The following is a 15,320-nucleotide window of genomic DNA, read 5'->3' as shown; positions in this document are numbered from 1 at the left end:
TATTTTTTATTTTACCTACACTCAAATTCCTCAATTCTTGAAAGTTGGGTGACTTGCGAGGAGTAAAAAAAAGAAAAAAAAAAAACAGAAAAAGGAAAAAGAAAAGGTACGTCTGAGGAGAAATGTGAAGCGCATGCGCCATCTGAAGTTTTTTTTGCGCTGCGCATCCGCGCCGCAGCGTTGCTAGTTCGGGAGAAGGAGGCGACTGGAGCAGGTGAGAGAGAGAGCGAGAGAGGGGAGGAGGGAAGAGTCGTCGGCGATACTTTTTCTGCACTTCCAGCACGCTGAGACGCACACATACGGTGCGGGAGGACGACAGACTCGGAGCCTCCGCAGAGCCGCTGTTTGTTCACACGCTGTGCTTCTCTTCCTCCCCCTGGCACCGTGCGCGCTCGCCAAGCCGCACTGTTTGGAGATAGTCCGCGCGGAAAGTTTTTGGAGCATACTGTCTGGAGCCGATTAATTGTGGCATCTGTTTTCTTTCTTTTTTCTTTTCTTTTTTTTTTTGCGAGGGCGGGTGACTTACTTTTTTTTCTTTCTTTTTTTCTTGTCTTGCATGTGAGGACTTTTTAACTCGAGCGGAGGAATTGTCACAGTCGCTTTTGTTGTTGGTTTTTTTTTTTTTTTTCTTTTTTTTTCTTTTTCGGTTTTCTGCACAGAATGGAAGGTAAATTGACAAGTCGTTTGTGGCGAGGATCACCGTGTGGATCTCTCCGCAGGTGAAAAACGAGCGATGACCTGAGCGTGTTAGCGGCTGGATTCAGTGCCCAGAACGAGATTCTCCATGGTTTTGGTTTGACATAGATATAACCTTTTTTTTTTTTTTTTTTTTTTTTTTTTTTTTTTTTAACTTGGATAGGCACTATAAAAGTAGGCCGCTTTAAATCAGTAGATAATCAACAGAGCACGCCATACGTTTCCGCCAGTGGCACATTGGGGTTTGCCGTAGATAGTTTTTATTTTGTTACCGCAAAGTCACGCACTGATTCGTTCAAGGGACTGATCATTCCCTCGCACTGTCTTTGGACATTTTACACATCCCGCTGCTTCCTCCGGGCCCTCTGAACTTGTTTGGCGCACGGAGCGCACTCGGTTGACTGTTGTGGCGTCCGCGCTCACCAAAACAACCGAACCTGTAGAACTCTCACTTTGCGCATTACTGCTCTCTTCAACCCCCTACCACCGCCTCAACCCCAACCAACCAAGCACTTTTTCCAACAAGAGATCCTGGATAAAACGACCAGACTTGGCAGAAAGGGAAAATCTCAAATCCACCTGGCCTGCACTGGGATTATTGGTTTGATATCGTCTGCAGAAAGTGGATTACAACTTCTAACGGGCTGTGCTCCCCGGTGAGTAGCCTAAAAGGTCTCCTGGTTCACTCGCTTTTCCATGCAACCGCAGTTCATCCTGCAGAGTGGAAAATGCTTGTTTCAGTGGGACCTTTTTTTTGTTTTTTGCAATAATGCTTCCTCCAAAATGGATGTGGACAAAGTTCTTGACAGATGTGATGTGTGAAACATGCTGCTCCCCCTCCTCCTCCTCCTCCCTCTATCTGTCTCTTGCGTTAACTGTCGGAGTCCTGATGGACAAATTACGCATCAAGCAAAAACAAATAAGTAACCAGAACTCGCATGTTTTTAAAGCCACGTAGATGAGAAAATTTGAGGATCTGCTTTCTCTGTCAATTGTTAACGGTCCCCATGAAAGAGGCAGGTATTGTTCTTTGTGCCGCGTCTCCTCATCAAATCCTTGTACCTGGCTCCCTCTCCTGGCTTTTTAAACAACAGGGCAGGCGGGAGAAGAGGCTCTTAATTTTTGCGCTATTAAATGCGGATAACATTTCACTCCGTCAGTAAAGGACGGAGCAAGAGAGAGGGGATTTCTATTCAGTTCCTCCTTGATTTAATTCTGTATTTTTTGCCAACCTACACCCTAAAAAAAAAACCTAATAATTCATTGTCACCAGGCGTAAAATTCCAAATGCCTCAGGGGCCATGTTCGCTTGAAAAAAAAAAAGTCCCATCATATATTAAAACCTGCACTTTAATGCTTTTCACTTCGCATATTTCACAGTCGGTCGTTGCTCAGTTCCTTCAAATTGTTTTATTTAAATGTAATAATGGATGAGATGGTTTAGCCAAAGAATACCAAAAACTAAGAAAAGACACCGGCTTCAAGATGCTTAATAACCCATTCATTTAAAATAAAGAGCAGATCACGTTACCCCCCCCCCCCCCCCCCCCCCTTTTAGCTCTCAGGTTTAATGGAAATCGATTTAATTTCACATGGCTCGTTTAAAAAAAAAAAAAAAAAAAAGGGAAGAAGAAGAAGGCCTCCAATATGATCCACTGAACCAGCGGCGCCCGATTTGATGCCACTTTTGCCGACAACAATCTGCAGGGTAGTCGTCAGTCACCCAGTCAAGTGCTGGGGAAAATGTTCTTTTCACTCGGGTCAGATCGTTTCCAGGGGTCACAGTGCGCAGGATTAACGCAGCGTGCGTGTGGATGCCAATTGCAATTGCAAATGCATATTTAAGTAAAAAGAAAAAGAAACGCAAAACTAAATTGCCTCAGCCAATGAAATGAAGACATGGGAGGCTTAAAGAATTAAAATAAAATAAAAGCCTTGCGTTTTGTTTTGTTTTGTTTTTTCTTGAAACGAATAATTACCGTTCTCTGCTCTGATTGGCTGAGACTCAGTTGTGGAATGTCAGATAAATGCGCGCACCTGTAGCATCCTGACAGTTACTTTAATATGCAGGACGAGTCCTTTGCGTCACGTCTCTCTCTCTCCCCTGCTGCGGAGTCTCTCCCGCTGCTTGGCGCAACAATTCCTATTTAACTGTCGAACTTAATTGATAATCGTAAATTAAAACGCTCTTTTTAAACCGGCTTCCTGGCGGGCTGAGCAGTTGCAACTAGCTGCTTTAAAAAAGAAAAAAAAACGAAAAAGAAAGGGAAAAAATTAAAAGAAATCAGTGTAAAACCGCCGCCCTCTGTGGATTAATGTTTTAATTTATGTGGAGGAACTACAAGGAACATAACATAACCTCACCAACTATTAGTGCAGGGGCGCGCAAACTCAAAGCACATGCTCGTGTGTGCGTGCGTGTGCGCGCGCGCGCGCTGGGTGAGTGATGGTGAACTTGGCCTGTTCTTTAATGAGTATTAGGCAGGCCCCAGGTCTGCTCGACTCAACCCTGGAAAATAACGCAGCGTGACAAATTAGAGCTGCTCTCAGTCCCAAGATTCACACACGGGCCCAACTGGAAGGCTGGCACGTCGGTCTAACTCGCATAATTCAAGGCTAATTATTTTAACTCCGAGCAACCAAACTCTACCACCACGCAGCTGTCTGCAGATGATCCGTTTTTCCTTTTTTTTTTTTTTTTTTTCCTAATTCCCTGTATTTTTTTTTTTCGTTAGGGTAAAGACTTACACGGTGTGACCGGGCCCATAATGTGGCATCCGCTGACGTGGCTCGTTTCTGTCTGATCCACCGACAATTAACGACCGTACAAATTAATTATAACGATTTTAAAGACCGACGTAACTGTTATTTGTCAAATTACCTGATAAATTAGCATGTAGGCCTGCTTTCCGCAGAGGAAACAGTTTTTAAAAAAAAATAAAAATCCAGTGTTTTCATTCTTTATTTACACATTTTGTATAAAAAGCCAGTTTTCTTTAAATCAGATGAAACATGTTTTAATTTAACCATAATGAAATAGCAATTTTATTCTTAATTTTTTTGTTTCTTATTAACATAACTGAGCAAAATGAACAGGAAGGAACAGATGGAGCAGGGCTGCAGAGCAACAGAGGACAAAAAAACAAAATGAAGTTTCATATTTTTTAATCTTATTTTATTGTTATCTTTGCATAAAAAAAAATACGTTTAAAACATATAAAATAGTTAAAATTACTGTAAAAAGTTTACTTCTGACTTTTAAGTTACCGGTGAATATCAGGGCAGATATATATATATATATTGAAAATATCAAACACACACTCCCTGTCTGAGCAGGACTCTCCCTGGCTGTCTGTCTCTGTCTCTGAGTAAAGTGAACTGTCAGGAATGTGTCTAGATGGGGTTTCACGAGCGCTGTGTCTTCTCTGGCTGCACGTCTATCAGCCTTATGTGATTCACACTCAGACCTGCTGCCAAATGACTGCTTCGCTGTAGAGGCACTGATGGCCTTAGGCCTCTCGTCACACACACACACATCAACATCCACAGTGCTGTATGCATGTAAGAGAGGATTTTTTCCTGCATTCCCTTCATACACGCTGACATCCCTGATATCTGCCTCTGTGTTTTTACTATACTAAGCAGAATACAGTGTGTGAGACAAACCTCCACACAGGCAGGCAGACTGACGTGAAACCTTTTTTCTCTGTCCTCCCTCAGATCAGCGGCAATATGAACCTGGGAATGCGCTGTGTGTGTCGGCCGGTTTGCTGGCCTTTTGGCAGGCTGTTGGACTCCAGACACTGTGTCTTCGCCCTCACACTCCTAACGCTCCTCATGCAGGTGGTGGTGGAGGCCAACTCATGGTGGTATGCATTTCTTTTGTCTCCATACGTACAGCATGTCTGTGTGTGTATGTGTGTCTTTATTGTGCATGTTGATTGTCAGCTTCCCTTTACCACTCTTAGATGAGTCACATTTTTAAATAGCGGTGCCTAAGCGGAGTAAATAAGACACGAAGGCAGCCAAATATTTTGGGTAATATTGATTTTTCGAGAACATTTTGTTAGTGTTTATATTTGTCTCACTTTCAGGCTTGTGTGCGAGCGAGTGTGTGTGCGTGTTTGCTAAGTGAGCCTCCTCAGCTTCAGTTGCACCACATATGAAGCAACACAACATGCTGACTGTAGCACATTAGTTTTTTTTTTTTTTTGCAGGAAGACCTTTTTTTTCTCCCTTATTTTCTTTCTCCGCATATTGCCAAAACCAAAATTATGAATATTATAGAAAACATAGAAAAGTTGTGGTTCATGAGTCGCCGTCCAAATATGTGCAAACACGAGCACTGTGTGTGACTGCGCGTACATGTGTGTTCCTGTGTGTTCCTGTGTGTGTGTGTGTGTGTGTGTGTGTGTGTGTGTGTGTGTGTGTGTGTGTGTGTGTGTGTGTGTGTGTGTGTGTGTGTGTGTGTGCAGAAACGCGTCTTGCTGCCATTAGAAAAAGTCTATATTTGAGTTTACCGCACTCTGAGTACTTCTGATAGGGGAAAATACTGTTTACCAGGCACCAAAGCGGCGCTACTTAAAGCAAATCACAGCTCTTTACATCCTGTGGCTGTTTGTGTTTTCTGTCTAATTGTGCGCTCGCGTCTCGCAGCTTGAGTGCTCGTGGAGGAACATTTACAGGGAAGCCACACTCGCCGTGTGAGACTTGTGCTGGCTTCAAATGAGCAGATCAAGGCCGGTGTGTTGACATCACGTGGCCATGGGGAAATTTTACGCAAATAATCGTTCAAAACAAATCACTTAAAGAGGATTTGTCCAGATGAACATATTTCAGTGGTCTCATGTGGACCCGTGTGTAATGGTGACTACGTTATAGGTCAAATAACAAGTTACCGCAGAGCCTCTGGAAAGCTGCTTTTGGAGCTCAAACTGTGTGTGTCTTTCAGTTTCCTCTGTGAGAGGGCACACAGGTGTGAATGATTTAGAATGTCAGAGCAGTGAGCCCGGGCCGACTGTATGTGTGTGAGTGTCAGCCTGCATGTGTATGTTAATTTTTTTTTTCTTTTTTTTGCTGTGTGTGTGTGTGTGTGTGTGTGTGTGTGTGTGTGTGTGTGTGTGTGTGTGTGTGTATATGTTGGGTTCCCCCCGCCACTGCGTTTCCCCAGTCGATCAGGTTACACTGGGGGCTAATTGTCTTTCTCTTAGGGCTCAGGGATGGGCTCCCCTAATTGTCCTGTGGCCTGGAACCAGATGCTCATACTGGTGTTCCTCCTCTACGCTTCTGTTGCGTTCGTCCCCGTCTCTCTCTCTTTTTCTTTCTTTCGCTCTTGCACGAAATGTATGGAGCCGTTACTTAAATTTACGTTACAAGGGGGTCGCCATCATCAAAATGCACTCCAGCAAAAATGGATGTAGTGACTTTTTAGTCAATGCCCTCCTTTTATGACAGTGCTTTCCCACCTGAGATTCACTCCAGAGGGTCACGAGATGAATAAGAAAGGTTTCCTAGAGGTTTTAACAAGTTGAGAGCGGTAAAAAACACATTTCTGACTTTTCTGCCGAGGTTTTTTTTTCTTCCTCCTAACGCCGCTTAGATTTTAAAAATCTTTAAAAATGAATAAATCAGAAATGGGAACTTGCGTTGAGGGGTCAGGTCAGGCATTGCTTGGCTATGAAGGGTGACTCATTAAAAAAGTGAAATAAAAAGAAAAGCCCCTTTTTACTTCATGTGCTCTTTATTTTAGTCTATTCCAGAGGTGGCCAGCTTTTTTATTCACCTTTGCCAGCCTAAACTAAAACTTAGTGTTGAGCCAGGGGCCAAAAGCAAACACCTCTTGTATCGTTTAGATGCAAAATGGTGCTACAATCACAAAATCCCTTAACCGACCGAGCTCCTGTTCAAAATTATGATTCTGTGCACCATGCTTGAAGAAATAATTAATAATTATGGTTTTGACATATTTAAAGTGTATTTTTACTCACATATAATGTTATCTTTAATCAGTGCTCAAAGTCAAAACAGTTGGTGGTCCACGTCGAGCCTTAGGATGGCCCGGCTTTGGCCTGTGTGCCCCACTTTGGACAGCCCTGTTCTATTCTCTACTTTTCCTTGTCATTCCCCTTTTCCACCCTGTCTCTTCCTTTCTTTGATTGCCTATCCAGTGGCTGCATGACCCCTTTGGCACACGACCGCGTCTGCTGGGTTTTTTGCTCCATTTAATAAATAATAGCACCTTGTTTCTCTGATCAACATAACTAATCGGGAGGAATCAGCGGTCGGTTGTGACTTTGGCCTGAGAACTTGCATACACTTGGCCGCTAATGGCATAATGAGTGAAAATAACTTCATTACTTGTGCCTCTCATCCAGGTCTCTGGCCATGAACCCTTTACTGATCCCCGAGGCCTACATCATCGGTGCCCAGCCTCTGTGCAGCCAGCTGGTGGGCCTGTCGCAGGGCCAGAAGAAGCTGTGCCAGCTCTACCAGGACCACATGCAGTACATCGGCGAAGGTGCCAAGACAGGCATCAGAGAGTGCCAGTACCAGTTCAGACACCGGCGCTGGAACTGCAGCACTGTGGACAACTCCTCCGTTTTCGGACGGGTCATGCAAATAGGTAAGAAATAAGCGTAGGACGTATCGGATAACACATGGTCTTAAAAAAAAATAAAAATGTGTGTCACAAGTGTATGCAGTCAGATTCATCGATGTTTTTCAAATTCTGCACATCTTGTGTGTTTTCTTTCTCCGTCGTCCCTCCCTCGGATTCACTCACCCTATTTATGTGTGTGTTTGTGTGTGTGTGTGTGTGTGTGTGTGTGTGTGTGAGTGTGTGTGAGTGAAATGTATGGGGCCGCTGATTCTCAGCAGCTGTGTGGAGGGAATAGTTGGTGGGTGAGGTTGCTGGATAAATCACATGTGGCTTTGGCCTGCTCAACCAGCTCCCGACATGGAGCAGGAGGGAGGCAGAGAAGCTGCTTTTCCCCTGATGAATGGGACACAATCTAATCTCATTTAACACACACACACACACACGCACTGTGGCGCTGCGTATGGCTGCCCTGTATTTACAAGGAATGAGAGTGCAGCGAGTGTACGCACCAATATATCACCCATCAGAGATTACGCTGTCTGTCTGTATGAATCTGTGCGCGCATGTGTATAGATCTCTTACAGAAAGTTTAAGAGCGCTATAATCCTCTCTTAAAAGCAAATCCGACTCCTGGATTCCGAGGCTCGTTCGACACGGTTTGTTTTAGTTTTGTTTTGGATGGGGGCTTATGACTCAGGGGCTAGAGTAAAAGGTGGGTTTAACGTTTATTGATCATAACTCTCCGGCTCAATTATAATGAATCTACGCAACGTCAGTGTTGTGATCGCAGCAGAGAGACAGCAGGCTCGGCTGCGTAGCGGCAAAGTCTGAATGGATCACGTTTTGAAGTTTCGAGACTTGGTCGGCGCTCCTGGTGCACACATTTTGGGAATCGTTCAAATTCCTCCCGAGTAAGACCATGCGGAGGGGTGCGTGTTTTGCTCACGTTGGTGGTCTTTTAAAGGGTCAGTTCACCCAAATTCCTTAAACAAAATTACATAAATAAAGCCTTTTTTTCTCACATACTCCTGTTGCACGCCTTCTCTCCAGGCTATGAGATATCCATCCATCCATTTCTCTACTTAACGGAATTAATGATGAATGGAATTTCGTTTGCGGTGCTCACAAGTTTTAAAAATAACATTTAATGCACTCAGCAGCAGCGCGTCTGTCCAGAGAGTTTGTTCTTATGACTCCGGACAATCAACAGAACACGCTGTCAACACTTGGTGACGATATTTTTCTTTTCGTTTTTTTTTTTTTTTTTTTTTTGTTCATTCTTGGTAGAAAGCAGTTCCACTGAAAAAACTGATCAGATGACGAGAATCCAGTCTACGGATAGGTTGATAATCATGAATCAAGATGATCATAAACTCAAATGAGTGACTTGAAAAAAGTTGTCTATCTTGTTGACGTACAGTCCTGTAGTGGTTTTCCTGATTTATTTTGAATTGCCTAAGCCTGTCACCATGGCTGAAGGCATGTTGGCATGTGTCTCCAACAGAAACAATTTAAATCAGATGTGTGTTAGCACTGTGGATTCCAAGCTTAAAAATTATATTACCACCATTTATTGAACCTTTATTTGTGCAAGAAGACCTTATGATTTATGATTACTTTTTAAGATTCTACGGTTGACCTGAGTCCTGTCTGTGATGCAATAAAAATATATGTTCCTCACGAAATGCAAGGTTAAAGTGATTCCAGTATGCATTTGTGCAATTCTACTTTTTATTTTAAAGTTTTAAGCATATATAGTGATGATTGTCGGGATGATGTTGTGAATTGCAATTATGCTGGACAGGATAACAGGATAATCGTCCCATGAAAGTCTCACATCGTCCGGCGCCTAACCTACACTGACACTGTTTGGTGAAAGAGAGGTTTTCGTTTTTGTTTTGTTTTTTCAACATCATGAACTGAAACAGCACTGGCGAATACCAGAGGAGACGCTAATGTTCGTCCAATACTTTTTATTTGTAACATAGTTGAAATGACCCTTTGATGCGCTGCGTCATGTATGAGGTGTGTCTATGTTTTCACACTTTTCTTGCTTATCCTCTGTCTGTGTCTCTCTGCTGCTGCTGACTCCCCTTCCACAGATCAGTCTTCATAGAAACCTCATCAGCCGCCGTTCTCCCATTCCTCTTCCAACTCCCCCATTTGAGTCCGTTCTGGGCCAAGTAAACACGTCCTCCCCTCTGCATCTGTCTATCTGAAAGCCTTGTCTGTCTGTCCGTCTGTCTGTCTGCTGGCTTTCAGAGGCTGCCGGTGATTTAAAACTGAGCTCCAGGGGGTGCTGGCGTGGTTGGGGGTTCAGACCCTCTCCTCTGGCTTGGCTAGAGCTCCGGGATGGGGTACTGGGGGGCAGGAAGGGAGGCAGCAGTGTGGGAGATGACAGTTTGTCCATCCACAGGTCCACTATTAGGCCAATATCCTCAGGCTGGATTAAAAGTTGTACTGAACTAATAAATCGCCCACTGTCTGTGATCACCTCAGCTCCTGCCAGAATCCCCCCTCTAGAACGTCTTTCAGCCTTTCCAAATGGTTTCTTTATCCATCCTCTCTCTTCTTTGTCAGTCTTTTAGTGCCTTTTATGATATAAAGTGCATGCATGGTTCTCCTTTTCCATTTTGCCTCCTCATTTTCTTCAACGTCTTCTTTTTGACTTATCTCTTCAGTTGTCTTTTGTTTCGCCTCCCTCATCTCCCGCTCTCCGTCCATCTGTTCTTGTCGTTACGGCGCGCTCTCTAAAGGTTTGGCCCGGCAGGTATATGAGCTGTGCATTTTTATTTTGTAGCAGCCCCGGTCTTCAATGTCAACGCGCATTCTTACAGTTTGGTCGGCTGCTTCTTCTTCAGTCGCTTATCTCCTCGTCTCGGTTTTTCTCCTCTTCTCTGTGGCTGCGTACGGTGGTAGTAATGGATCGAGCATTCGGTGACAGAAAAAAAACTGCCAAGTCTCTTTTTTTGTTTTTCTCACTCTTGTCTCTATAGAGGAAATGTTGTGGGTAGAAACAGTGGGAGGTAATGAGCAATGGCTCCAGAACGTGTCTGTCATGACAGATAAAGTGAAAGAGCTGTTGTCACTTTGAATTTGGGTGCGAGGCAAGCCGCTTGTTAGGAAGGGTCTCCGTCACTGGAGGGCGCTCTCTTCTCTCTGGCTGAGGCCCAAAAACAACAGACCAGATTCCATCGTTCAACATAATGGTGATGAGGAGCCTGCAGCTCTTGGCTGAAGTGCTCTGTAATCGCATGGCGAATGCTGTCATATGACATCATGTCTCATTGCACGGTTCAAATTCTTAAAATGAAATGACAGTTGAACACATTCAGCATAAAATAAATATACGTACTATGTATAAGCGCCAAAAATGGATGCAGCAGACGGTTATGCCAAATGATACATGCATTTGGATTGGGTTGCCAGGTCTGTGTAACCAAACTAGCCCAGTGGCCAATAAAACCTGCCTTAAAACCAGTCCGACACCAGAACTGGAAAATGATTTGCTTGCCAAACCATGTACACTGCTTCTAAAGTCGAACACTATTGTTATCATTGCGAGAAGTATTGCAATATCTGCCTTAAGTGTTTATGCGTCAGCATCAAAAGTGCTTATTTCGCCTACTTTCTAAATTGGCTTTTTGCAAGTAGATCTAGTATGTTATTCCAAATAAAATATGCTGTTTTTGTGAATGTGTAGACCAATACACTGACCCATAAACCAACTTTTGTTTTTTTTGGCTTTCTCTTCCTTTGTCCCTTTTCTTCCCTGCCAAGACATTTTTTTTTACTGATTTCACTGCATAAGCATTAACTGTAGTAAATGCAATGACCTACTGTAACTGAAACACCTTGTGATGTTGTTGTCACTATATTTTAATCAAATCCTTATAGTTAATACATGTGTAAATTGGCTATGTTGTCATGTGCCTAATTTCAATTTGAACACCTTATCTTACAATTTTCTGATGATAGACCACAATAAATATTGTATTAGAAGGTTGTGTATTTACTGAATTAAAATAATTCAGCTAACCTGTTTGACCTGAAGCTTAACAGCCCTAAAGCGGAAAAGGGCAAAAAGGGGAAAAACTCCTTTCCCAGGGGTTCCTGCCAGCTAGCTACTAATGCTTGGTCAGTCACCATCTGTTGTACACTACATTTCAAGGATTATTGTGGGATACTTTGAGTCAGCCATATTGATATAATATTTCCCTGTATACATTTTGACAGCACTACTAAATGGCAAACTCACTATCTAGTGCATTATATAGTGGGTAGTTAGTGATTTTGGACTATTCTCATTTACTCTGTTTTTATTTTTTGTCTGACGTGATGTTCCTGTTTGTGTGTCTGCAGGCAGTCGAGAGACGGCATTCACGTATGCCATCAGCGCGGCAGGAGTGGTGAACGCGGTGAGCCGTGCCTGCAGGGAGGGGGAGCTCTCCAGCTGCGGGTGCAGCCGGGCGGCTCGCCCCAAAGACCTGCCACGAGACTGGCTGTGGGGTGGCTGCGGAGATAACCTCAACTACGGCTACAGGTTCTCCAAGGAGTTCGTGGATGCGCGCGAGAGGGAGAAGAGCTACCCCAAGGGCTCATACGAGAGCGCCCGGCTGCAGATGAATCTGCACAATAACGAGGCGGGAAGGAGGGTAAGACGCTGATGTTATACGCATGCACACAAAAACAAGGGACTTAAGATCTTAAGATGTAATCAGATAAGAAAAAAAGCATAGAGATGTAAGACTGCAGGCCCCAGAATGACACCAACCTGGATAAAAGAACAAGAGGAGCTGGAAGTGAGACAATCCAGGTCAATCAGTTATGTCCCGGCTGATCATCTGTGTAACAGCTCTGTTAGCTCTCCCCTCCTGAGGCTTTGATCTGTTGGGAGATGGAGTCATTGAAGGCAGATCTGGGGTTTCTTTTCCTTTCCAAACATCTTGAAACCACCTCTGAGGAAACGTAATGCCAGATATCTGTTGCCAGGCTATTCTCTTTCAAGTAGGACAAATGACTGGACAATGGTTTATTCCACGCACCATTGGAGACATGGACAGGATCATTCGGTCCTTTATGGCAGACTTATGCCAAATGAGATCATGAGCAGCACATTGTGTAAATATTTATGTAGACAGGTCAAAAAAAGAAAGATGAAGCATGTGTCATTTGTACATGTCTGCAGCTTGCCACATAAGAAGATGTTCTTCATCTAGTTAATCAGTTTTTTTTTCTCTTCGACTCAGACGGTGTCGGACCTTGCCCACGTGTCCTGCAAGTGCCACGGGGTATCAGGCTCCTGCAGCCTGAAGACTTGCTGGCTGCAGCTGGCTGACTTCCGTAAGGTGGGCGACGCACTCAAGGAAAAGTACGACAGCGCCGCCGCCATGAAGCTCAACTCGCGTGGGAAGATGGTGCAGATGCACAGCAGGTACAACGCTCCCACGAGCCATGATCTGGTGTACATCGAGTCCAGTCCAGACTACTGCCTGAAGAACCAAACCACAGGCTCCCTGGGCACAGTGGGGCGCCTTTGCAACAAGACCTCGGAGGGCATGGACGGGTGTGAGCTGATGTGCTGCGGCCGCGGTTACGACCAGTACAAGGCCCAGATAGTGGAGCGCTGCCACTGCAAGTTCCACTGGTGCTGCTACGTCAAGTGCAAGCGCTGCACCAAAATCGTAGACCAATTCGTCTGCAAGTGAGCAGAGGATTGTCGCCTGCGTGTGTTTGCTTGCAGACGACGGGCATACATCTGTATGTATTCATGAGCAGAGGAGCAGCAGAGTTGAACACAGAGAGAGAATGGAAGAAACTATATAAATTATATTTATAGAGTTAAACAATTATGCCATTGCAAAAAGACTGACTCTTTTTAAAAAAAAAAAAATCTTATGTCTTCAGAAACTGAGAGTATCGTGAAATATTTATTTTGAGATTGTTATGTTTTATTTTGGCCCCCAGTCGTCACCAGCCCATTTTTAACCCCTTTGAGTGCCTAAAGCTGGCTGGAAATCTCACCCACCCAACTCCCACCCTGTTTTTAATTACAGAAAACACATTTTTTTTTTCCTTGTCAGATGAGACACGCTGATTGCCAAAACCGGACTGTGCTTTCCATTTCCTAACAAGAGTAGAGTTTGATATTTGTGGCACAGTTGACTAAGAGGTCCTGGTTTTTGTTGTTTTGAGAATGACTGTGTTGAGAGGAGAACCGCCTCTGTGCTGTAGTGTGCGGATGTGTTTTTCACAGGTCCAGTCCCAAAACCAGCCTTCACACACATCCTTACCAAAGTCTACTCGTCCCCTCTCAACACGTATATAGAGTAAGGAAAAACACTGTTGGTATGAGTCCTTGGAGTACAGTGGGTACAATAAGAGGGCCTTTTTGGGGATTGGGCCATTTATTAAGCTGTCCCAGAAGCCTTAAGAGTTCCCCAGGTGCTGCAACAAGCCCTCCACCATTATGCACTTTGATACAGAGGCTTAAACCTGACTGTACGTGTCTGTTCAGCTGTTTTTTGTTTTTGTTTTTTTGTTTTCTACTAATGTGCATCAGCAAATATATCAATATTATAGCCTACATTGTTTTCCATATTAATTCAGATTATCCATTTAACATTATTCTACAATACTTAACATGGTTTGAATATATATGGGCAATGTTGTGGTAACAGTGGTGAAATATTCCATGCTCTGTGTATATAGTATGTCTATCCAACCAATCAGTAAACTGTATTTATTTTCTTTAACCACCTCCTCCTTTTTAAGCTTAAAAACAGAAAAAAAAAGATAACATCTCCATCATAGATTAATATTGAGACGGTCATCCCCAAGATTTGAAGTCACTTTTTCTGGGAAAAAAAAAAAAAAAAGATTTAATTGTCACTAATGCGGCTCTTCACTGTTTTTGTAAAGGGAAAGCAAACCTTATTGTTTTTAAACACACAGATTATTTCTTCTCACTCAGTTCAGCTTCACACACACGTACAAATATATATGTATATGTATATATAGTATATATATATATGGTATATATATGTGTATGTGTGTGTATATATATAATATATATATATATATATATAATATATAATATATATATATATAATATATATATATATATATATATATATATATATATATATATATAATTTATATATATATATATATATATATATATATTATATATTATATATATATTATATATATATATATATATATAACATCACAGATGTTCAGATTTGATCGTCGCCCACAGATTTCCAGTACCACTCCAGTGAACTGCCCACTATCCCTGTGATGATTCTCAATAGACCAACAGTTTTTTCTTTCCAATCCAACTATGTATATTTATAAGCTTCTCCATGAATGAATTTGTGGTTTGTTAAATGTAATGTGTTATAGCTGATATTTTGTTACTTTTTACAAATTGGCTCAATGCTCTACTTTTTGTTTTCAATAAATATCAAATGTAAAACCAGCAGAGAAGTATTTACTCACGGTATTCATTATTATTGTTGAAGTATTGTTCTGTGTCTGTGCCTTTTTACCACATATTATTTAAAGGGAAAGTTCACCCCAAAATCAAAGTGTGTTATTTATCCATCAGGATTGTTTTTGCTTGAGTTTTTGAGATACTGACTGTAGAGATGTCTGCCTTCTCTTGAATGCAGTAGAACTAGATGGTGCTCAAACAACCATAAAACACAACCTGGTTACTCATGATAATCCACAGAATTTGTGTACCGAGCAGGACCTCGTTCATGTGCTGGGTTGATGCACACTTCCTTCTGTGCAGTGATACGTTGTACTTTGGTAGAGAAAAAGTAGTGCCCACATGAAACTGCTCACAACTCTGTTTGTGGATTAACTTGAAGTAACCAGGTCATGACTTCTGGAGAGCGACGTTGCTGTTTTTGGCTTTCAGGTGTATTTTTAGGTGTTTTTAGACCCACAAATGCTATGGGTTTTTTTTTTATAGTGAAGGCAGACATCTCTTTAGCCAATAGCTCCACAACTCCCT

General features: G+C 42.8%; 1 protein-coding gene across 1 annotated transcript; it reads left to right on the top strand.

Annotated features, from left to right (window-relative positions):
• The first annotated feature begins 206 nt into the window (after positions 1 to 206).
• Positions 207 to 13,826, top strand: wnt5a (wingless-type MMTV integration site family, member 5a). Its single transcript, XM_030421679.1, has 5 exons — positions 207 to 1,352; positions 4,417 to 4,565; positions 7,071 to 7,318; positions 11,657 to 11,949; positions 12,544 to 13,826. The coding sequence occupies exons 2-5, from the start codon at positions 4,429 to 4,431 to the stop codon at positions 13,000 to 13,002; spliced, it is 1,137 nt and encodes a 378-aa protein (XP_030277539.1). The 5' UTR covers positions 207 to 1,352; positions 4,417 to 4,428; the 3' UTR covers positions 13,003 to 13,826.
• Positions 13,827 to 15,320: the final 1,494 nt, after the last annotated feature.

This window comes from Sparus aurata, chromosome 7 (assembly GCF_900880675.1).
Source record: "Sparus aurata chromosome 7, fSpaAur1.1, whole genome shotgun sequence".
Lineage (NCBI taxonomy): Eukaryota > Metazoa > Chordata > Actinopteri > Spariformes > Sparidae > Sparus > Sparus aurata.
Note: the sequence above shows the minus strand (reverse complement) of the source record. Positions and strands in the feature narration are given on the sequence as shown.